General features: G+C 42.9%; 1 protein-coding gene and 1 pseudogene across 3 annotated transcripts in view; one reads left to right on the top strand and one right to left on the bottom strand.

Annotated features, from left to right (window-relative positions):
* Positions 1-94: 94 nt before the first annotated feature.
* Positions 95-5,549, bottom strand: LOC131348863 (uncharacterized; annotated as a pseudogene).
* A 12,086-nt stretch (positions 5,550-17,635) lies between these two features.
* LOC131348994 (NACHT, LRR and PYD domains-containing protein 3-like) overlaps positions 17,636-23,503 on the top strand; it is a 28,769-nt gene continuing 22,901 nt past the window's right edge. Inside the window, exons 1-6 of one of the 3 annotated variants that reach the window (XM_058384287.1) lie at positions 17,636-17,959; positions 18,420-18,536; positions 18,969-19,023; positions 19,270-19,474; positions 19,761-21,531; positions 23,211-23,384. In XM_058384287.1, the coding sequence (XP_058240270.1) occupies positions 17,907-17,959; positions 18,420-18,536; positions 18,969-19,023; positions 19,270-19,474; positions 19,761-21,531; positions 23,211-23,384 (2,375 nt within the window). In that variant the 5' untranslated portion in view covers positions 17,636-17,906. The remainder of the gene's footprint in view (positions 17,960-18,419; positions 18,537-18,968; positions 19,024-19,269; positions 19,475-19,760; positions 21,532-23,210; positions 23,385-23,503) is intronic. The other 2 variants (XM_058384289.1, XM_058384288.1) reach the window with 2 other exon arrangements.

Here is a 23,503-nt window from a genome sequence, read left to right as displayed (position 1 = left end):
TCTAGCAATCCTAAATTTGGCTCCCACTCCCCCAAATCGTTTTTCAACAACCTACCCCATAAATACCTCCATATATGCCTCCAATCCCCCTCCATTATGCAATCATCTTTATTAAGTCCAATTCATCACTGCCATTGCTGGGTTTGAACGAAGACTCAATCTCATGTGTCATCTGAACATATTGCCCAAACAATGTGTGCGTCATCTGTGTAATCATGGAACGCAGTAGTGGAACTACACAACACAACAGAACTGCAAGTACCACCAACACCACACCTACGACTGTTCCTATCCTAAGTATGACGGCTCTCCAATTTGAGGAGAACAACCATGCCAGCCAATCATTTGTTGGTTTATATGTGTTCTCTACGTGCTCGTCTCTAAGATCTTTCATCTGCCGCAATATTTTACTCAGGTTACCCTCTGGACCAGTGTGTATTGGAACATTGGTCTCCAAACATAGTACACACTCCTTCTTCCGGGGCCCTCATGGTGTCCAGGATAAGCCTGTTCTGTAAGGCCATGGTAGATGTTGCATGTAGTTGTTCTTGAATCAAATCCAATGCTTGTATTGTGTAGTTCATGAACCTTTGTTGATTGTACCAAATATAGTTAATCCATCTCACGTTTTTACCAATCTGTGCCCATGGCAAGAAAAAGGTCAGTGCTCCTGCTCCTGGTCGACCAATGGCAGCATGTTCATCAGGGACTCCCACCGGAACCCCTCTCCAATCCACGTAAACCCCACTGCTCCTGTCGAATCGTCCCAAGTCACGCTTAATTCGTCGACCTGATGTATTAATCTCCTTTTCTTGCAGCACAGTTAGTTTTCCTGTCAGCACCATTGTTGCACAGCATCCTCCCCATCCGGGTGGCAGGGTCTGCCCAGCAACACTATATCCACAATACCAGAATACATCAGCCAGTGGCCTAGTCCCATTAGATAGGTCAGGCTGGTTCAGATCAATATAGTCCTTTTTCCACTGTCTCCACACGGTAATCTTTAATCCTTTTGTATCTGCCGTCATGTCACAGTCTTTAGAAATGTTGCCGACAAACACCTGTGATCCGTTTGAACATACACAGAATGGGTACCTCTGTCCCTGATGCTCACTCACTCTGATGGGCGGATGTCCCTCAGTCCCGATCTCCTCATACTCACAGGTGCTATTCAACTTCTTCAACCTGGTTGGGCCGTAGGCACATGAGATAGAATGCATAAGACAAACGAATGGGCATAGGTGGTGTAGGTTGTGCTTGGTACTGTTACAACCTTCTGGTCCTCTCGTTGGAAAAACCCTGGGAGCTCGCGATGTCCTGTCATGGCACACTATGCACGAGGTGTTTCCTGCTTCGTGTGCTGTGTAACTTAGCCATTGGTAAAACAAGTTGTTTGTCCACAACTCCTGGTCTAGTCTACTCATGAGGCTCATTGACTGTGCAGTGTCTCTGCGTACTCTGGGCAGTGTTGTTGGTGATTGCTCAATATAATGTATTCCCCCAGTGTCATCATTCATTTGTTCATTATCACCAAAGACTCGTATAAGGGTGTACGTCCATAGTCCTATACACAGCAGTGCTATTATTACAAGTACCAATAAGCCCCAGTCCGTTCTGATGATTCGATCACCGTTTCCCTCCTCTTCATTTATTTCTTGCTCATCGTTTCTCTCTCTCCCTTCTCTTTCAGTGTTCTCGCCGTGCACGGGCTCTAGTTCTATAGGCAGGTCCTGTATCTCCCACATCGTGTTGTGAAGGCCCTTCCCTTGGGTCGTCTTCTTCTTGTTCTGCTGGACTCTCCCATGGTTGAAACTCCTGGCTCTGCGGGTGGGGCGCTTGTACCGAAGGGGGTTGTGAGGCGGGAACAGCTGGATCACGCCTTCGCGCCTCGAATTCCCTTATCAGTGGATCCTGCTCCTGCGCTCTTTCACGTCTCGCTCCAGCCCCTGGATCTGGTGCTCTGCAACAGTGATTTAAATGAAACCAAGCAGTCTTACCTTCGACCTTTACGGCTGTTGGAGTAGCTAAGACAACTTTTAGTGGTCCAACTCGTCTGGGCTCATTCCATCTTCTCTTGAAGACCTTGACATACACCCAGTCTCCTGGTTTCACAGTCCTCAGCTCCTCGTCAATTTCGCTCATCCTTCCCTCCGTAGCACCTTTCACCTGTTGGAATATAGCTCGATGTATTTCAGTCAAGTGCTTCACATAATTGCCTTGCTCACTTTCAAGCTGCTCCAGCGAAGGGCCCTTATAGGGTCCTCGTAGATAAGGCACAGGCATAGGTCATCCTGTAAGCATTTCATGCGGGGTTAGATGCGTCATTCGGTTAGTTTGCATTCTCATGCTCATCAGTGCTAATGGCAAAGCTTGCACCCAATTCATTTTTCCCGCTTCACAAATTTTTGCCAGCTTCGCTTTTAATGTTCCATTGGCCCTTTCCACCATTCCCTGCGACTGTGGGTGATAGACACAACCCAATCTGTGTCGTATTCTTAAATACTGGAACACTCTTTGAATCACATTGTTCACAAAGTGAGTACCACTGTCTGAGCTGATCTTATCAGGAATACCAAACCTTGGAATCACCTCACGACACAAAAATTTAGCCACTGAATCTGCATCTGCTTTAGCTGTTGGGTGCGCCTCCACCCATCTACTAAACCTATCCTCCACCACCAAAACATACCTTTTCTTCTCCTTCACCTCAGCCATATCCATGAAGTCAATGATCAGATGCCTGAATGGTCCGTCTGGCTCTGGTATGTGACCTATTGGGGCAGTAAAACTTTTCCTGTTGTTGTATTCTGCACATATTTCACAATGTGCTAACCTGTGATCAACCATCTGAGCTAAATACGGAGACCACCATGCTCTTTGAATTTGTTTGATCACTTCCCCCCTTGCGCAATGGCTCAAGCCATGCGCATCATTAATCAACGATGTGAGAACTGAGAGAGGAGCCACAAAATGCCCCTGAGGACCACGCCATACGCCTGTTCGTGCATTCTTAACCGCCCCCCTTTTTATCCACTTAGATATCTCATACACTGAGGCCGAATTTTGTGCTGCGGCTAAGGAGGTTAAGTCCGTTTCTGGGTAGTCATCGCCTTCAGAGTCGGTCACAAGCATAATGTTGGTATGTCCTAAAGCTGCTGATTTTGCTGCCTCATCTGCTGCAGTGTTTCCACTGGTAACAAAAGAGCCATCTGTTTTATGCGCTAAACATTTGACGATAGCTAGTTTAGCTGGCAGAGTAATAGCATGTAACAAATCAGTTATGGCCTTTCCATGCATCACAGGAGAGCCATCTGCTCTCAATAACCCTCTCTGGGCCCATGTAGGGCCGAAGTAATGACACACACCATAAGCATACTGCGAATCCGTGAAAATAGTACAAGATTTCCCTGCAGCTAGCTTACAAGCTGCGGCGAGCGCTTTTAACTCAGCCAATTGTGCGGAACATGGTTGAGAAACAGCCGTAGACTGAACAGTAACAAAGCTAGTCAAATCGTTACTGGGCGCTACTATGGCGTAACCCGCCAAGTTCCCGTCTGGGCCTCTAAAGCACGAACCGTCAACAAAAAAGGTAACATCCGAATGTGGCAAAGGTTGATTTTCAAGGTCTTGACGCGCTTTAGAGTATGTGGTTGAAACTTGCTGACAATCGTGCGGTTCACCGTCCAATGGGTTCATCATTCTATCAGCTGGACTGACTGTCTGGCATCTTTGAATAGTCAATTCTGGTGAAGAGAGAATTACGTCGTAACCTGTCTTCCGCGCATGAGTTATCACAAATGTCGGACTGGTAAGCAGGGCGTGTAACGCATGTGTAGTGTACAATATAGTAGGATGGCCCATTGTAATGGTTGACGCCTTTTGATACGCAAAGGCTGCTGCTGCTAATCCACGGTAACACGGCGGCATCCCACTCTCGATGTTGTCTAGTCTGCAGCTAAAGTAAGCAACAGGCTGCTTGCCAGGTCCCTGTTGCTGAGTTAACACGGCATTAGCAAAGCCTCGTTTTTCTGATACATACAGGAAGAATGGCTTACCGTAATCAGGACTCGCTAGCGCTGGTGCTGTACAAAGATCCTCCTTCAGCATTTCGAAAGCTGCAACGGCCTCTGTTGTCCAAACCAATGCAGCTTTCTTCTGATCAGCTGCTTTTATCAACGCACGTAGTGGAGCTACCTTTAATGCAAAATCTACTATCCACTGTCTGCTATAACCCACCATACCCAAGAAAGACAACATCTGTCCAACCGTTTGCGGTTTCGGGGCTTTACGGACCGCCTCTAGATGCGTAGGCGACAGCTTACGACTAGTGCCATGCAAAACTCTTCCTAGATACTCTACTTCCTGTTTGCAGAACTGTAACTTTTCCTTGCTCACCTTGTGTCCGTTTTCTGCTAAGAGTCTCAATACTTTTAGGGAGTCTGCCTGGCACTGTTCTTTAGTTGGGCTACAAATCAAGATGTCATCAACATATGTCAGGAGAAGACTATCAATATCCAATGAAGCTAGATCCCTAGCCACAATTCGATTGAAAATTGATGGGCTTTCACAATAGCCCTGGGGCAATCTCGTGTATGTGTACTGTTGGTCGTTATACGTGAACGCAAACAAATTGTGAATCAGGATGCAGTGGAATACTAAAAAATGCAGAACACAAATCAATGACCGTGTACCACTTAGTATTGCCTGGGATGTTGGAGAGTAACGTATGTGGATCTGGGACTATGGGCGCTTCTCCCTCAACTATATGGTTAATACCACGTAAATCGTGCACAAGTCGCCACTTATCTGAGTTTGGTTTTCTAACTGGGAATATTGGAGTGTTGCAACGGCTATGTGTTGGTATTAGAACCCCTGCCTCCAATAACCCCTCGAGTGTGGGTCCTATCCCTGCCTGAGCCTGTGGTGTTAGTGGATATTGTTTCTGATACGGGTACCTGACATTAGGTTTAAGTTTTATCAAAACCTGTCCTGCTGACTTTATGAGTCCTACGTCTGTAGAGTGCTGAGTCCAGAGCACACTTGGGATTGTGGCTAACAGCTCTTCAGTTTCTGTATCTGATTGCGATGTCTTTGTCATCTGAAAGTGGTAACTGATAGATAGGTGACATTTTCTTTTCTATCAAGGTTTGTGTGGCTCTTAAAGTGTCTGTGCCTTTTTGGGAAATGCGCATAAATTTTCCATCCGGTGAGGTGTGCATGTACTGGTTGATGGTTGGCTTCCATTCCAGCACCTGGCTAGTTTCTTTGAGCATTGGTCCCAGGTCTTTCGATTCATAGCCTCCTGCTACCATCAGTGTGATGTGTGGTATTGAGTTTGTAATCTGGTACCAGCTCTCCAAGTTATTGGGTAACTGAACTGCCGCTGCCACTCCTTGAGGGCCCACGAAGATGTCTGTTGTCACCACGTCAAACAGTTTTCCTTCCAACATGTCTGACCATAGTGTTGCATATTCTTCATTGGTGCTGTCAGGGTCAAAACACATGGTACAGTGCAGCGGGCTCTTAGGTTCGGTGTAATCCGGCCGCATAGCCTGTATCCATGGCTTCCACTGTAAATAGCTGGCCTGCAACTCTGATAATGAGGGATTGTCGTTCTGTAGCCAATACACTGTGCTACACTCTGTGTCTGCCTGCGTCCCAGCCATGAGATATTGTTCTGCTGTGGTTCTGTCTGGGAATGTTACCCAGAGGCCTGTAGGGCTGCACTGAATTCTAGCCTTAAATTTACACAAAAGATCTCGTCCCAATAAATTGACTGGTGTAGAGGGTGAATACAAAAGTGGTGCCACAATGGTGGTGTCTTCTAATGTTAGTATCTGAGGCTCTGTGAAGTGCAAGATCTGTGAGATCCCTGAGAAACCTGTTGTTTTGATGGTCTTCCGAGCGAGAGGGAGATTCGAGCCTTCGCGCCCTATGCATGAATATGTGGCACCTGTGTCGATCATGAATGGAAAAGGACGCTCATTATTGAGTGTTACCATGACAGTTGGTTCCTGTTGCGGATGCAGTGTAGTGGCATACTGCATATTCTCCCCCTCTGGCTTCTCAGGGCCGCTTCAACTCCAATTTGGTGCGGGCCCCAGTCCCGGGCCTATCTGGGGCTGATACATATGTGGGCAGTCTCTTCTCATGTGTCCACTCCCTCCGCAGCCCCAGCACTCTAGTGGTTGTTGAGGCTGTTGGTACTGAGGATTGGGGGGTGCCTGCGCATAACTCAGTCCTTGGGGCCCTCCAGGGCTCTGCGGCGCATATCCCTGCGGTGGTGATCCAAATCGTTCCCACGGCTGCCTTCTCCCTTGCCACCGACCTCTCATTGGGCGTCCTCTAAATCTTCCGTGTGCACCGCCAATGTGGACATTAATGGGTTGGGCCATTGGGTACACCTGGCTATTTTGTGGATGCTGTGAGTTTGGTGCTGCCACCTGCGGTTGTGGCATCATTTGCGGTTGCTGTGGTGTTTGTCCTTGTTGCGGCAGCATTTGGTTATTCTGTACAGGTTCTTGGCCTGCTGGGATAACCACTGCGGCTTGTATTTTTCCTGCTTTTTCTCTCTCCTTTTCTTTCTGCCTAGCTCTTGTCAACTCGCCAAGCTGTGTTTTATATAACTGTGTCAGTAGGGCCTCTGAGGCTGTTTTCTCGTCCTTTTGTTTCTTTCTGTATTGTTCCACATAATGTATCACATGTGCTTTGTAGGTATCCCACGGCATGGAGTTTAGACCGACCACCTCATCCAACGAGGTTTGGACTGATTCTGGTAGACATTTCTTCAGCATTAATTTAAACAGTCCTTTACTTGTGTCTGTCTCGTCCCATGTTCCACCTGTCTCTTCCTTCCATTTATTCTGATAATCGTGGATGAATTTTACTACATTTTCTTCTTCCTTCAGAATCATGTGTTCCAGTTGTCCTGGGTCCATTTTCGTGGGGTAGGTTTTCCTTATTTCATTCCACAACCTGTTTCTCCATGTCCCCAATGCTATAGCATCCCAGCCTGGTAGATCCATTGCTCCTTTTAGTCCAGCTTCATCCAGTATTTCAGCTGTCTTTGCTTTCCCTATTGTTTGGGCTAATATGGCCTTCACATCTCCTATCGACAAGGTATGTCCTGCTGTCTTTTCTTCAAATTTTGTAATCCACCTCTGCCCTCCATTACACATCTCCGGTAGCTGTGAGCTTAATCCTACCATATCCATAAATGTCCATGGAACATATTGCACATCTCTTCCTTTTGTCACCAGGGGATTCATTCGAACCTCTTCCTCACCATCAAACCCATATCTCTGCGGTGCTTTTAGTGACTTCTTGTCCCTTAAGGTTCTTGGTCGCGTGCGCTCCCGTTCCAGCTGCTCCTCCAACGCTGTAACTGAATTTTGTAAGCGCTCTTCTAAATCTTCCAGCTGCTGCGCGAAATCACGAACACTATCCCTCACCTTCTGCTCTTTGGTGTCCCTCTGTCTCTTTATTGCATCTTCCCTTGGCTCTATGTACAGCACTCCTCTAACCTGTCTCTCTGGATCTTCTTGCCAGTATTCAGCACATGGTTGTTTTTCCGGTGGCCCTGTTGTCTTTTCTGTTCGGGATTGATTATACGCACCCTGTTCCTCACTCATTGGTTCATCTCTTTCCCATTCTTCCGGGAGCGTAGGGGGCGCTGTAGGCCCACTCGCACGCGTTGAGATACATCTCTCGGCACTGTCCCCCACTGGTGTTGAGTGTGTGAACTCCTTTCCCTTTTGCAAATACTCTTCACTCTCTTTCTTTGCTCTTTGCAGTATCTCCTCTGCCTCCCCTTCTTCCTCATTTTCACTGTGATTTCCCCCTGTCTCTTTGCTCCTTCTAATTTTTCCTTTAATTGGGTTTTCAACTGATATCTCCACGTCTTCCCATCCTATCCAGTCGGCATAGCAGTCCGTTAAGGTTGGATACACTCCCACTTGTTCCCTGCCCACCACTGGCTCGTTGTAGTTGGGTGGTGGACAGTAGATTGGCGGTGGTCTTTCTACTTCTTTCTCCTCTCTACGTCGCTCTTCTTCCTTCTTTATCGCTCGCTTCACCGCTTCTTCCGCTTCTTTGACCTTCTTTCCTTCTCTCATGAACCATTCCAGAATCTCTAACCGCCTATACTTCTTTCCTCTGGATTTATCATCATCTTTGCTTGGCTTCCAGTGTCTCAGCATTTCTCTCACCTCTGAGCAGGCCTTTTCATCAAATGTTCCTTCCACCGGCCACTGCCATGTCCCCTGAGTCCTGTCATGCCATTTTCTCATACACTTCCTGACATACTTCTCGTCAGGTTTGTGTTGCGCTATTATAATGTCAACTGGTGTAGGCTGTCTTCTCCCTTCACTCATGATGCACCCCTGTTGTGCCCTGTATGCACTACTTCTCTCTCCTGGATTCCTGTTGCCTTCTGACCACGTCAGTGCGACGCTGATTCGTTTCACTGTCAAGCTCGGCCTTACTGGATTCTTTCTTATCTTCTCACCGAGCGCATTGATCTTATCAATCAGCACCGACGTTGCAAAACCTCTTTCCCAGTGTACGAGTCGCGGTTCTACTGTCACTGTTGCTGTCAATCCCGAACAATAATTGTACTGGCCTGGTCTGGGCTGGAATAACTCTGCCAGGGGTTCGTCGTCTTCCTTATATGGGTCACTGATGAAATCAAATATTGGGATGGCTACACTGCTGGGCTCAGGAGCGTCAACTAGTGCTCTCAATATAGGACTCAACAACTTGGGACGCCAAATCTTCCTCAAGGCTTCGTACCAGTCTACGTCAGGGAACGTTCTTTGTAGGGTGTACAGTCCGTCAAACTTTGTCAGGGCCCACAATTTATCTCTAATCAAATCTTCTGGCTGCCAGTGCTCTACTCCATCTCTATCTTTGTATGTCCGCTCATCCCAAAAGTGTGTGCGTATTCCCCTTGTTTCTATCTCCAAGTCTTGGCGAAAGGCCATACAGCTGAAGAAAACAGTAGTGCGCATGCAGTATATGGTATCAATATAATAGCTCAATACTTCAATAAGGGTAATGTTGTATTATCTGGGTCACACTTTTTACAATTCACTGAGTGGCCCAATAGTATGCAGACCCAAGTTTTAGGTGGATTTTTCCTAAGTATTCTCTTTTGCTGATTGCACAATATCCCTCCCTCGCTAAGCCTGCTTTCAGCCGCTTTTGATTTCGTTCCAAGTCCACAAACCGTGTCTCTAGCCGTTGAACTCCTCAGCCTATTCATATGTACAACTCTTTTCCCTCACTTATTCTGTATGAAATTCCTCCTTCTAGGGGGATGTCTCCGCTCTTACTCACTCTTTCTTGGCACAATGCCCCCGCACACACACACACACACACCTCTCCACTACTTCAGAAAGCACTCAATCTTTTTAGACACACACACACTTGTTCTTTTTAATTCTTCATCATCACCTGAGGATCTACTGTTAAACTTCCTGCAATGAAACACTTCCACAACCTACGATCCTGCCCCAACTTCCACAAGCTAATCCAAACTTCTGTGTATTGAGGACCTCTTGGGGTCATAGGCCACATTAAATTGACCCTAACCAGGAGCTTCCCTGCTTCCCTCCTCAACAACTCTAGTGCCGCCTCCGCGAACTCCCTTTCAAACCTATTTGGAAACCTATAGCCAATTCGCTTGAATGGTAGTGGACTGCTAAGACTTAGCTCTAATCCGCGAGTTTTTGCTCTTTCTGTGATAATATTGGGAACTTCCTCACTTAGTTCCTCCGGAACGGTAAAGTAAGCACTCACACGGTGTCGCCCCGTGTAGGCGGATACAAACACTTCCACCATTCAGGACTACTAGTGTCCTTCGATGTGCTACATCTTCACATGGACCCCATGGATGTCAAACCACACTTTCACGTCAGTAGAGGGTGGAACAATTATATGCGCGACAGATACACGTATTCATCCAATTTAATAAGTGCACAACAAATTGTGATGAAACATTAGCTCACCCTTGGCACTAGGTCCTCACTTACGGTATGTGGACGCCCGCTTCACTATAAGATTTATTCTAAAGACTATTCTGGTCCACACCATCACTACCCTTACTTTTCCTTCATTTCTCACGTAGTGTACCTCCAAAACATATATATCAAACCTTAGTATGATTACATCCATGCACGGTGATTCCTTTACTCTCACAAAGATTTCTGCCTTATTTTCCCACTCTGTTGCAGTTTCTTTTCAACTTCAGCCCTATCATCCCCACCTGTTTCATATATCACACTCCATATCAATGTGCATGCATGTACACACTGGTTTTCCTATAATCTCACAGTAATAGTGTTAGTAGACAAAAGGTTAATACAGTGCTATTTACAATGCGCACATCTAATCACCATTTATTTTCCTCATGCACTCACACTCACACAGCCCCTCGCACTCAACACACCCACACACTGCAAGCAATACAATCAGGACAGACAACAGACAAAGGCCGACAGCGGGCCTCTCCTTATTTCTTTGTTTTTCTTTATTTTCCTACCGCCTGGATCCAGGACTTTTCTCTTCAGCGCTTTTTCTCTTTATATTCTCTTTATCTCTTATTTCTCTTACACCTAGATCCGGGATTTTTTCACTATATTTCTCTTTTCTTCTCTTATTTTCCTTTCACTACCACCCGGATCCAGGAATTTTACTCTTCTCTTTTATCACCTGCTACTTGACACTTATTTTTCTTTTTCCAGTGACGGTGTTCACGTTCACAGAACTTACTATTCTGCTACTAAACACTCCGTTTGCGTCCAAATAAGGTCTTTTTCACAGGAATTTCTCTCATACCACCTGGAACCCACCAGGACTTTCGATCATACAGGCCTTTACACATTCATACATCTGGCATCATCTAGTCTTTTCAATACAAAACATGCAGTTTATCATGTCACTCTATGTGGTTTTAACTTACACTCACTCTGCCTCTCTACCTCAATAGGTTGGAGCAGAGCTGATCCGACCCTGGGCCGAGCGCCTCCGCCTCCCCAGACCACACACAACTAATGCAGAAATTTGGTTAAACAGGCTTCTGCCTTACCTCTGTCCTAGTGGGATCCCGTGTCTGGTCCGTGGGCGGTGGCCGCAGCCTCAGGTCCCGGGTCTGGGGCTCTGCTGTTCTCTCTGTGCCAATCTCGTTTTCTTTGATATCACGTCGGGGTCACCAAAACAATGTGGAATAAAAATTCTACTGTACTCACTACTAAAATCTGACTCCAGCTCCACACTGACCCGACAGCTCAGTCTAAGTGAGACTCATAGTTAGTAAGGCCTCAAAACTAAATAAGCCAATCAAGCAGACTAGATGAATGCAGATAAGAGATTTTATTTTGTAATCAGCGCTGACACAAGAATTGAGATGCTCACGCATGAACGTCCCCAACAACCTCTCTCCGGGGAACTCCAACTACGGCCTTTATATACATTTCCCTTATCTTCCCAATGCAACACGTCACTGGTTCTTTGCCTAGACAATACCACCCATCTTTCTTTTTTTAGACCTTTTAGATTCTTTTTTACACCATTATCTTTGAATTTACAACTTTTCGAATACCATTATAATTAAACTTTCCTGAATCATTATATTAAAAATTGGGCGTTTCCGCCCCCACCAGTGAGATTGTCTTTGGCCTCACTCTCGCCAATACCTCATTTTTCTTCAGGAGACAGCATGGGTAAGTTCTCAGTTCTTCAGGGGCCAACACCCTTTCTTTTATTACACTCTACACTTCACAGCTTTTCTGATTTATCCGCTGTCTTCTACGTATGTTTTCTAGATATTTCGCCTGGTACCACCATTGCCATCCAACACACGCTGCGTTTACTTCATGATGAGATCACTACCGCTCAAGGTACCAGTGGAGCGAAGATTGACCATAATAATCTAGGGTGCATCTCTGCCATTGATTGGTCCAAGTTTGGAAAGCCTGGTACCGCAGAGAAGGCCTGCCAGACTGACATCATTGATACAACTATTTGTTCTTCAAAGCCCTTGCAGCCTGTGTGCAAGGCCCATGACAGGCCAACATGCCGTGTTAAACCTTATATTGTTCTTAAGCTCAAACGACCTAACGAATAAACCTTACCTGAGAACTCATTCCTGCTGTCCCCCGATTATTTCACACTACATCAAACACACACCTCATACATATATCCTCATTTACAAAATTATCTCCCACATTATCAAGGGTTACAGTGTTACACACATGTACACATAAAACCACACACTAACAATTGCAGTTAAGTGTAAATTGTTATGCACATGTATTTGGACAAACTGTACAAATATTTAGATTTTTTCCTGTCTGCAATAGATTCTCTCATATTGCTAATTTATTACTTTTTTATACTTGTAGGTGCAGTGTGACCGGTGCAGTGTGACCAGTGCAGTGTGACCAGTGCAGTGTGACTGATGGGCAGTGTGACTGATGGGCAGTGTGACCAATGGACAGTGTGACTGATGGACAGTGTGACCGATGGGCAGTGTGACTGATGGACTGTGTGACTGATGGACTGTGTGAATGATGGACAGTGTGACTGATGGACAGTGTGACCAATGGACAGTGTGACTGATGGACTGTGTGACTGATGGACAGTGTGACCAATGGACAGTGTGACTGATGGACAGTGTGACTGATGGGCAGTGTGACTGATGGACAGTGTGACTGATGGGCAGTGTGACTGATGGGCAGTGTGACTGATGGACACATTTTCACGGTGCAAATTTTGATCCTAAGGATCAGTTTGATTTGACTGATTTCATTTGTACAAAGTGTTTGTGAAACACGTTTTCTTTTTCTTTTTGGTTAATCTACAACTAAATATTTTGGTACCAGTTGTACTTTTGTGTGGTCAGTTTGTCCAGTTCCACCACAAAATAACTTTTGGTTCATTTATTCGGTCTCTATTCTCACTTCACAGTGGGGGGCCATGCATTTCACACCTAGGCCTTCACTGGTGTCCTTCCTGAATTATTCCACCTCTATACCATCATTACGCCACCATGAAGGTCGCTAGGCCATTTTCTACTCAGCCCTCCTAAAATTCTGTGATTCTCCATAAACTCTACACAAATTGGTGATCTCCTCAGTCCCCTTTAAACTTCATATGGAAACAGCAGCAGACTTCGGCTCTTCCCTGACTTTCATCGTGTTCTTCAATCTGCAGACCGTGACATCACAGAGTGAGGATCAGAGGACGTGTGTGTGTGTCTGTGTGTGAGTGTGTGTGTGTGAGTGTGTGTGTGTCTGTGTCTAAGTGTGAAATCAGGAAGTATTGTTTAATACTCAAATGTTATACACATCTATGCAATACAGTGGAATGCTGCAATACGTTTACCATCCTACCCAGTTAGTCAAACCTTTATTTTATTTATTTATTTGTTTATTTATTTATTTTTTACTATTATACCCTCAAATGAAAATTCTAGAATCGCCCCTGGACGCCACGGCAATAGATACTAATCTCCCATTAAATAACAAAGTAAAAAAGAAATTAGTCTACAGTATTTCACACCTCAAAAGGAATAGTCCATTTTATTACAGTTACTTTTTTCAAAAAAGACATTCTAGATGAATTATGCAGCAAACTGCAATCTCCAGAGGACGCAGCATCCGAAATGAGACGCAGTGAATATAGAAACAATGTTTATGGGCGGGTCGCTGCCTCTGACTACTCCAACTATCCAATCAAAAGACGGGAAATTGCTGATGTAATTGTATGCCTGCTGGATGGCCCCAGTGATGCCAACTCGAAATCTGATTGGTTAAGGTAACAATTTCATTAACACTTATTTTAAGCAATGGGCGCCTGCACTATTGATTCTGAAGGCCTTAAGGCAGATTTCTTTCACCCTGGCAACACATGATGTCATCCACTAGCTGAAATATGATTGGATAAATACTCTTATCATAAATATACACTACTGGAAGCAGCACAACCGAGAGAAACGCTATGAAATGTAGATAATAGACTATTGGGAATAATTTAATACACATTCATGAAAAAATATATTAAATATATTAAAATGCAAGTCAGTGATTCAGATCACTGCTGTTTAGTCCAGCAGAGAAGGACTTACTGACCCTGACGGTCCACCACTGTCACTTCACCCCATAAAACTGTGCTACCCTGACGTGGGGTAGGATTTCTTTATGTAGTGCACTTCAGTTCAAAACTCCCCGTTTATATGGCTAGGATTTTCTGATAAAGTAGGAAAAACCGATGGTTCTAACTATCATTTTGCGCTCCGGTAGGAAAATCTGATAATGTAGGATAAACTGTTAGAACACCGGACATCCTCTCCCCCCACCCCCAAGTGTACATCGTCACACTAGCAGACAAACACTGCACACGGCAATGGCCGTGTTCCAATTACACCACCATGGTGTTTAAAGTGCACTACACACTGTATATAAGGAAACCATTTACTGCACTATTTAGGGCACTTGCATATAGGGTAGGAAGATATTTCAGATTCAGCCATTGAAAGAGACTGACGCACTCAATTCTCGAAAGTGAAAGTATGGAGACTGTTCAGGTTGCCAGTTACGTATTATTCAGGATCTAGTAATAAAATCTAGTAATGCGTTTTTATTTGGTTTGTTTTTTTTTTTTTTTAAAAAAAAAGGAGAGAGAAATGTTTAATCTTTATGATAATAATGCCGGGAGAATATATAAACTTGACAAGGGAACAAAAAACAAGCTACTTTTTTAGAGATGAGGAAAAGACCAGGAAAATGGATGGATAAATAAATACACGTCGTTAATTGATAAGCTCATTGTGAAATGGCTAGAAAGACTAATTGGAAGGATAATTAGCTAGGGAAACGGGTGAAACATGGGAGATGATCCAGTGAAGACTGAGAGTGAGGAAAAGTGATGATGGAATGAATAAAATGATGGAATGAAGATCAGCAGTTTGCAGATATAAACTAAAGGCTTGCCACAAGAGGCAAAAATTACAAAAAGTAATGCTTTCTTAAACTGTGGATGGCCATGGTTGTGTCACTGTCAGTATCAGTGCAGACACTGCATTGTTCTTTGTGCTTCTGTTTTCATGCAATTGACAAGAACACCATTTTAGAGGGAGGTTTAGTGTTTTGTATGAATTCAACAGTGTGTAACTGAATATCACACGAGACGAAGGAGAAACTGTGATTTTTTTTTGACACGCATCACATGTGTCCTCTTTATTGCCATACCTCCAAGTTTAGTCAACTACAGCAGTTTCTTATGTTACCAAAAGTCACATGAATAAATTCTTTAAAAAAGAATGATCTCCTTTTCTTTTTTTTAGTTGCTGTATGTGGGCACAAGTCCTTTTTCAACTGCAATTTGTTGCCCGCCTGTGCATTCCTTCCTGTGGGATAGTTTAAAGCAGACTTTCTTTATGGGAGTTTTGATGTAACTGGCAACCCACTTCCTCTTCGCACCAACGTGCCCTGGCAGGGTAAGTAAAGAGAAAAGGGCGTTTGTATTCTTTATTTTAGCGATGTACTGAAATACTGCCTTATGTGCTGTTTTCTACCGTACAAAGAGATTGTATTCAGGACAGAAGCTGTAACCTGGAAAGTTAAAATAAATAGATTAAAGATGGTTAGCGTGACATTGCCAGATCTTGTTTAGGCCCAGGGGCGTCGCTGGGGCTATTCATTCGGGGCTTTTTGCCCCCGGAGTGTAGAGGAATTAAGTAAATGTTGTTCGGTTTAGTTGAGCACTGTTGCCGTTTACTGTACGGGATTTTGACCGACATCTCTCCACACACACCCACACACACACACACACACACACACACACACACACACACACACAGAGGCCAAAATACCGCGAGAGTGTGCGCTGGAATATGGGCTAGAACTGCTCTCGCGATACTTTAATGTCCTACAACTTTAATGTTCACACCACGTGACTAAAATACCTTACAGCCCTTGACCAGGAGAGCAATAAAAATATCAGAAAACACAACAATCTTATTATTCAGATAAAAGTCTAACTAATAATATTTAATGTAAACACAGTTGATAAAAGTCGGCTAACAAATGTATGTTGTGTCACAAAGGAGACCCACTGTCTCTGATTCTGAAAACCCCTGACATATAGGACCCTTTAGAATATTATTCCATACCCAATATGTACAAAAGCCTTAAATTAAATAATCCTAAAGATAGATCTAAATGAAATATAAACTGTTAAAGCACTAAGACATTACAGTCTGAACATCATGATTTCTATTATTCCACTAATGCAGTATTTAAGTTAAAATACAGACATGACTTAGGTGAACAATGGACCAGAACAGACTCCATCATTCAGCTGTTCTGTCTGTTGATAAAGGAATTCTCAGCACTAGAAATACTAGTATGGTAACTGACCGTTTTACTCAAGTCCAGTCTCTGAGATACTCTCTGATGATTCCACCCTCAAAGAAATAGGATAGAAAAGTCACCAAGAGCATGAAGTAGACAAGATACAAGCAGCAGGAGAGATGAGGGAATGAGAGATGAGAGAACAATAAGAGAAGAGAAGAGAAAAGAAGAGAGGCAAAAAAGAAGAAAGAATAATACATACAGTAGTGGCAGCATAAATGAGGAATAAGAGGTGTATAATATAGATTATTGTAAAATAATAATAATAATAAAGGATCTATAATATTTTATGGCATACCTGTGAGAGAGAAAATGTAATGAATTAATGAACTCAGTTGTCAGTTGCAGGACTCTGAAATGATGGGAGGAGTCAGAAAAAAGATTGAATGAAATTTTATGGTGTTGCATAGTATTTGTGTTTATTATTAAACAATATTACATGAAAATGCCCTTACAAAACGTGTTATTCTTGCTTACCCCCTGTCCCTAATTGCCCCCTGATGTTTTGGCCTCGGCCCCTGATGTTTGCAAATCCTAGAAACGCCCCTGGAACTACGTAACTGATTGTAGTTCAGATGAATTAAATTAAATAATGAATCTTTTAATTGTACACACACTTGATTTGGCTGGAGATCTGTATGTGTTTACATCTAAATCATTTAAATTAGCTTCAGCTGGGAATGTTTAGATTTTTAACATGTCTCTGTCATTAATGCATGTTTACCTCAAATCACATCCATTTATTGTTTATACTGAGTTCCTTGATCAAAAACTCCCTAATGGTCATGAAAATAAAACCTAAAAATAACCATTAGAGAACGTTCCTAGAAGGTTATTATTTGGTTTTGAAAAAATAATCAAAGGGGAATCCTGTGCTAATGTTAGGAGAAGGTTCTGTGTTTGCTGGCTCTCCTGTTTGGGGAATAAGTTGCTCCCCATTTCAACAAGCAGGGAATTATCAGCCCTAGGAGAAGTAGTGTTACTAATAGAACAATGTAGAGAGTGTCTAAAATCTTTTCCCACTACACTCTTACAGACTGACATAAATACACCTATTTTTAATGATTTATTTTCAGCAGTCAATCCATCATTGATAAACAAACCAGAACCACAGAGAGAGAGAGAGAGAGAGAGAGAGTGTGTGTGTGTGTGTGTGTGTGTGTGCGCGTGCGTGCTTCTGTGCGCGTGCGCGGCTGCGTCACTGCCCCTCCCCCTCTGCAGAATAAACCGTTAGACGGAAGTGAAACTCAGCTGCTCCATTTTGTTCCGAGATGAAAATAAAATATTCCAGGAGTAAAAGCTAAAGCTCTGATATATAAACGCTCTAAATGAAGACGTTTAGAGTTAATATGAGGAGTTTTGTTGGTTTGTACTGAAGTTTTTAATGTACACAGGTTGTTTTATGACTTGATATCGTGTGTATAGTGTTTGATTTAACACACCGATGTTGGAGTGAAGTAAACGTGTGTCCTGCTGTAATCTGGAGAAGGAGACATGACCTCCAACATGAGTGTGTCTGGAAAACAGGACTTAAAGAAAGACGAGAGGTCAGTAACTTTTACATTCACCAGCAATAAATACACACCGTCTCATGGGAACAGATCTGTATCTCTAAACACTCACTAGTTAACACAGGAACTAAACTTTGGTTTAAGGGGTTTAATAGCAGTGAATAGATCACTGATCTGATCTAAGAACAGTTTAGAGAAATCATTCAGTGAGAGAAGAGTAAAAAGGACTGTGTAATGTGGAGCAGAAGAGCAGCATAGCTTTGAGTCAGTGAACTCGACAGGCTTTAAGACCCAGCGGAGTCAGTTCTCTGTGATTGGGACTCCTGACCTCAGTGTAATTCCTGAGGTATGAGGCGTGTCTCCTGTTTGAAGAAGTGTGCAGACTGGAGCTGAATTAAAAAGATGGAATTATTGGTGTTTAATGATCAACACAGTGTTTAACAGTGCTGAGACAGCAGAGGATTAATTATTGCTGATATTTCTGTTGGAATTCTAGAATGATGGAGGGAAAGAGATCAGACTCACCAGAACCCAGCTGTGTGTCCATGAAGAGTGACTGGTCAATGGATCATCCAATTCACTTCAGAGACAGAGACAGTTCTACTGATGTGAGGTCAGTATAGTGAGGTGTTTTACAGCAGTGTTCCACCTGATCAAACTCACTGGTCTCATTATGAAGCCCTTCATGAGCTTTATCAGGTGTTGAAGCAGTAAAACACTAAACTGTGCAGTGCTGCAGCTCTCGGTCCGGCAGTGAGGACAACTGCTTTAAGAGGTCAGTTCAGCCTGCAGTCCCTGAGCTGGAGGGTCTGTGGTGCTACAGAAGAACATTTACACCTGGGATATTAATGACAATATAAATCATTTTATTCATTAATTCAATCATTTGTTTCTAAACATGTTAGTGTCAGTGATGAAATCCTGAAATCAGTGTATTGTGTTAAGAGGATAGTGTTAAATATCTGTCTCTGTATTTATTACTGTGATTTCTGCAGCTATGAATACATATAGTCCATATTACATGATGTGTTTTATTTGTTCACAGACCACAAAAGAAGAAATCAAACATCAGCAGAAATCAGCTGGACTCCATATTCAAGGTGTGTGTGTGTGTGTGTGTGTGTGTGTGTTTTATAGTGTGTAATGTGTGTGTTGTCATACCTTGTCATTTCTTGATGTCCAGTAGAATTATGGGTAATCACTTGTATGAATAATTAGAAATTCAGTTGTAACTAAAGGCAAGAGGAAGAGACTTTTATTATTTTCATAATCAAAATCATTAACAAAGCACCATTCACTGTGTAAGATTCTAATATTTAGATCTGTTCCTGTGTGTTTCTGACCAGGAGCTGGAACACAAAGTCATCACTCTGATAAAGAATGAGCTGAAGAGGTTTAGGAAGCTCCTGAGTCCAGATTACCCAGCATGCACTGAGAGGGAGGTGGAGGATGAGGAGGATCTGCACAGTGTCAGAGAGGGAGCTCTGAAGATCACACTGCACTTCCTGAAGAACATGAAGCACACAGATCTCGCTAACACACTGCAGAACAGTAAGAGCTCTGAGCCATGGCTTTATTCCATCAGGTTCACTTTAGAGAGAGGAAATAGTTTTAGATATGAAGACTTTTAGTTTGAACTTTGATTTTAGTATCATGTACATCTGCTGCTTTTCTGTTCTGTTCATGGTCCAGCTTGTGGTCACTCTGTACAATGGTCCTGTTCCTTCAATAATATTTAGTAGATGAATCAGGAATGAACAGCAGCATTTGAAATAATTTTACATTTTATATAGTGCTCAGTGATTCTGCATTAAAACATGTTATTACTGTTTATTAGAACTCGTGTATCAGACAAAGCTGAAATCCAACCTGAGAGACAAGTTTAAAAGAATTAATGAAGGAATCTCACAGCATGGAAGATCAGCACTTCTGAATGAGATCTACACAGAGCTCTACATCACAGAGGGTTGGAGTGGAGACGTCAATAATGAACATGAGGTGAGACAGATTGAGACAGCGTCCAGGAGACCAGCAACACAGGAGACACCCATCAACTGTAATGACCTCTTTAAGGACAAGTCCATCAGAACTGTGCTGACTAAAGGAGTTGCTGGAATTGGAAAAACAGTCTCTGTGCAGAAGTTCATTCTGGACTGGACTGAAGGAAAATCAAATCAGGACATCACCTTCATGTTTCCACTTCCCTTTAGAGAGCTGAATCTGATGAAGGAGAAAAATCTCAGTCTGATGAATCTTCTTCATCACTTTTCCCCAGAAATAAGAGAACTAGAATCAATAGACTGTGACTCCTACAAAGTGGTGTTGATCTTTGATGGTCTGGATGAGTGTCGACTTCCTCTAAATTTCCAGAAGAATGAGAGATTGTGTGATGTGACAGAGTCAGCCTCAGTGGATGTTCTGCTGACGAACCTCATCAAGAGGAATCTGCTTCCCTCTGCTCTTCTCTGGATAACCTCTCGACCAGGAGCAGCCAATCAGATCCCTCCTGAGTGTGTAGACCAGGTAACAGAGGTACGAGGGTTTAATGATCCTCAGAAAGAGGAGTACTTCAGGAAGAGGATCAGTGATCAGAGCCTGGCCAATAAAATCATCAGACACATGAAGTCTTCAAGAAGCCTCTACATCATGTGCCACATCCCAGTCTTCTGCTGGATCTCAGCCACTGTTCTAGAGAGAATGTTGGGTGAAGCAGAGAGTGGAGAGATCCCCAAGACTCTGACTCAAATGTTTACACACTTCCTGATCTTTCAGATCAAACACAAGGATGAAAAGTACCTTCAGAAACATGACCCTGATCCTCAGCAGACCAGAGAGAGTATCCTGGCACTGGGAAAACTGGCTTTCCAGCAGCTGGAGAAAGGAAACCTGATCTTCTATGAGGAAGACCTGAGAGAGTGTGGCATTGATGTCAGAGAAGTGTCAGTGTACTCAGGAGTGTGTACCCAGATCTTCAGAGAGGAGTTTGGGCTTCACCTGGGGAAGGTGTTCAGCTTTGTACATCTGAGTGTTCAGGAGTTTCTGGCTGCTTTATACGTGTTTTTCTGCTTTAAATTTAGAAAGACAAATGTGCTTGTGGAGCAAAGCACTGGACTTTTTAATTTCTTCAGAAATCCAAACATGTCTGATCTCCTCAGGAGTGCAGTGGACAAGGCCTTACAGAGTGAGAATGGACACCTGGACCTGTTCCTCCGCTTCCTTCTGGGTCTCTCACTGGAGTCCAATCAGACTCTCTTACGAGACTTAATGCCACAGACAGGAAGTAGTTCTCACAGTAAACAGGAAACAGTGGAGTACATCAAGGAGAAGATCAGGGAGAATCCAACTCCAGAGAAATCCATCAATCTGTTCCACTGTCTGAATGAACTGAATGATCATTCTCTAGTGCAGGAAGTACAGACTTATGTGAACAGAAAAAAATACTTTTGTCTCAGTGGATCCAGTCTCTCTCCTGCTCAGTGGTCAGCTCTGGTGTTTGTGTTACTGACCTCAGAACAGGAGCTGGATGTGTTTGATTTGAGTAAATATGATCGATCGGAGGATTGTCTTCTGAGACTGCTGCCAGTGGTCAAAGCCTCCAGAAAAGCTGTGTGAGTATTTTTATTTATAAATGTATTACTGCATGGTTTGTTATTTTAATGTAACACTGAACTGCACTGTTTGGATTAATGCTTGTTAATAGTTCCTCTAATCCTCTTTAAACAAACCTCTGGTACTTTTACAGAAGATTGTTTCACTTTTTACACTAACACGTCATGTCTGCACTGAGGGCTGGGCCATATGGACAAAATCTTATGGATCAGGATATGAATCATTTTATATCTTTTATAGATGAATCATGATATATTAAGTTTTCTCTAAAATTTATATAAAAATCTGTACTTAATAACTGCATGCATTTAAGAACTAAACACATTTCTGAAGTAAACAGCAGTGAAAGACACTTTTTCTTTTCTCTGTTTATTCTGAAAGTGACATTGAACAGAACTCTCACAAATGGGAACAAGAAAAACATCAAGCTGTCAAAATGGGATCAATATGAATAGAAAATATAAAAAGTAAATATTAAACACTCTGTTCACCTTCAAGTACCTGTTTAGGTTCAAGTTCCTCATCTTTTGTTCTGTGACACAGTGTTGTGGAGAGATTCACTCTGTCATGCTTTTATTTCTTCCAATTTTTCACATTTTCTTCCTAATTTAATCACGGCTGATTCCCACCATCTAACTGGGAACAAAATACTGAACTGGACCATACTGGAAAGAGTCGAGTTGGATTTTCTTTAAATAGTATAAACTAGTAACAGGGCCATTTGGAACAAATAGTGCATTTTTATTACATTTCCTTTCTTATACTCTTTATTTAAAAGAATCATTGTTTATTTAAGAAAGAGATTCTTATTTTTTGCACATCTATATTTTCCAAAGTCCATTCTAATAAATAAAACACTATAAATCTATATTGCTAATAAAATTATTTTCTTGAGTGTAATTTTGAAAGAATAAAATTGCCCAGCCCTTATCACCTTCTGAGACAAGACGACAAAAACCAACTCTATCTTTTCACACTGTTCCTGTAAATTAACACACTTGCTGTAACTGACCAGTTCCATATGTATGACCACACACAGGCTCCCATGACTGGCTTTACCTTGTTTAATTACCTGGTTTAGTTTGAACAAATCAACCTTTTTCTTTAGTTTGGATCTGTTTGGACGTATGTGAAGACTCCACCTGTACTCGGGTCCACACCAAACACCTGAACCAGTGTGTGTGTAAAATCAGAGGTCTCCAGGTGACAGATTTGTACCTGTACGAGCACAGAGAACAACACACACCAACTGTTTTACCGTCTCTGTGAAATTCAGCATATAACTCAGTGTAAAGTACGACTAGTATTGGCATGTTATTAACTGCTAGTGTACAGCTCTATAATTCTTTATTTTCTGTAATAAAATGCACTGGATCTGCAGTGTTGGGTGTAGAAACTTGAACACAGATCAGAGTGTAGTGTTTGTAGGCTGCTCGCTCTCACCTGTGTGTGTTATGTACATGACCTAATGGTCTTATAATAAATTGTAGCTGAGAGATTGTGGAGTTCAGAAAGACGTCCCTGCTCCTGTAAATGTCCTGATGTGGTGTCCTGTCCTCTGATTTCTGTGTGTGAGAGAAACACACTCACATTTCTGTTACAGCTTCAACTTTAGCTGGATTATGGCTGTGTGTGTGTTTGAGATCAGTGTTCTGATATTTCATTATTTCTCTTCCAGTCTGTTTCAGTGTAATCTGACAGAGGAAAGCTGTAGAGCTCTGTCCTCAGTTCTCAGCTCAAACTCCTCCAGTCTGAGAGAACTGAACCTGAGTTACAATAAACTGCAGGATTCAGGAGTGAAGCTGCTCTCTGCTGGACTGAAGAATCCACACTGTACACTGGAGATACTGAGGTACACACACACATACACACACACACACGCACACACACACACACACACACACATATATACTGTACATACACACACACACACACACACACAGGTCATATAATATTTACACACACACACAC

Source organism: Hemibagrus wyckioides, linkage group LG29, assembly GCF_019097595.1.
Source record: "Hemibagrus wyckioides isolate EC202008001 linkage group LG29, SWU_Hwy_1.0, whole genome shotgun sequence".
Lineage (NCBI taxonomy): Eukaryota > Metazoa > Chordata > Actinopteri > Siluriformes > Bagridae > Hemibagrus > Hemibagrus wyckioides.
This window is presented reverse-complemented; position numbering and strand designations above follow the sequence as displayed.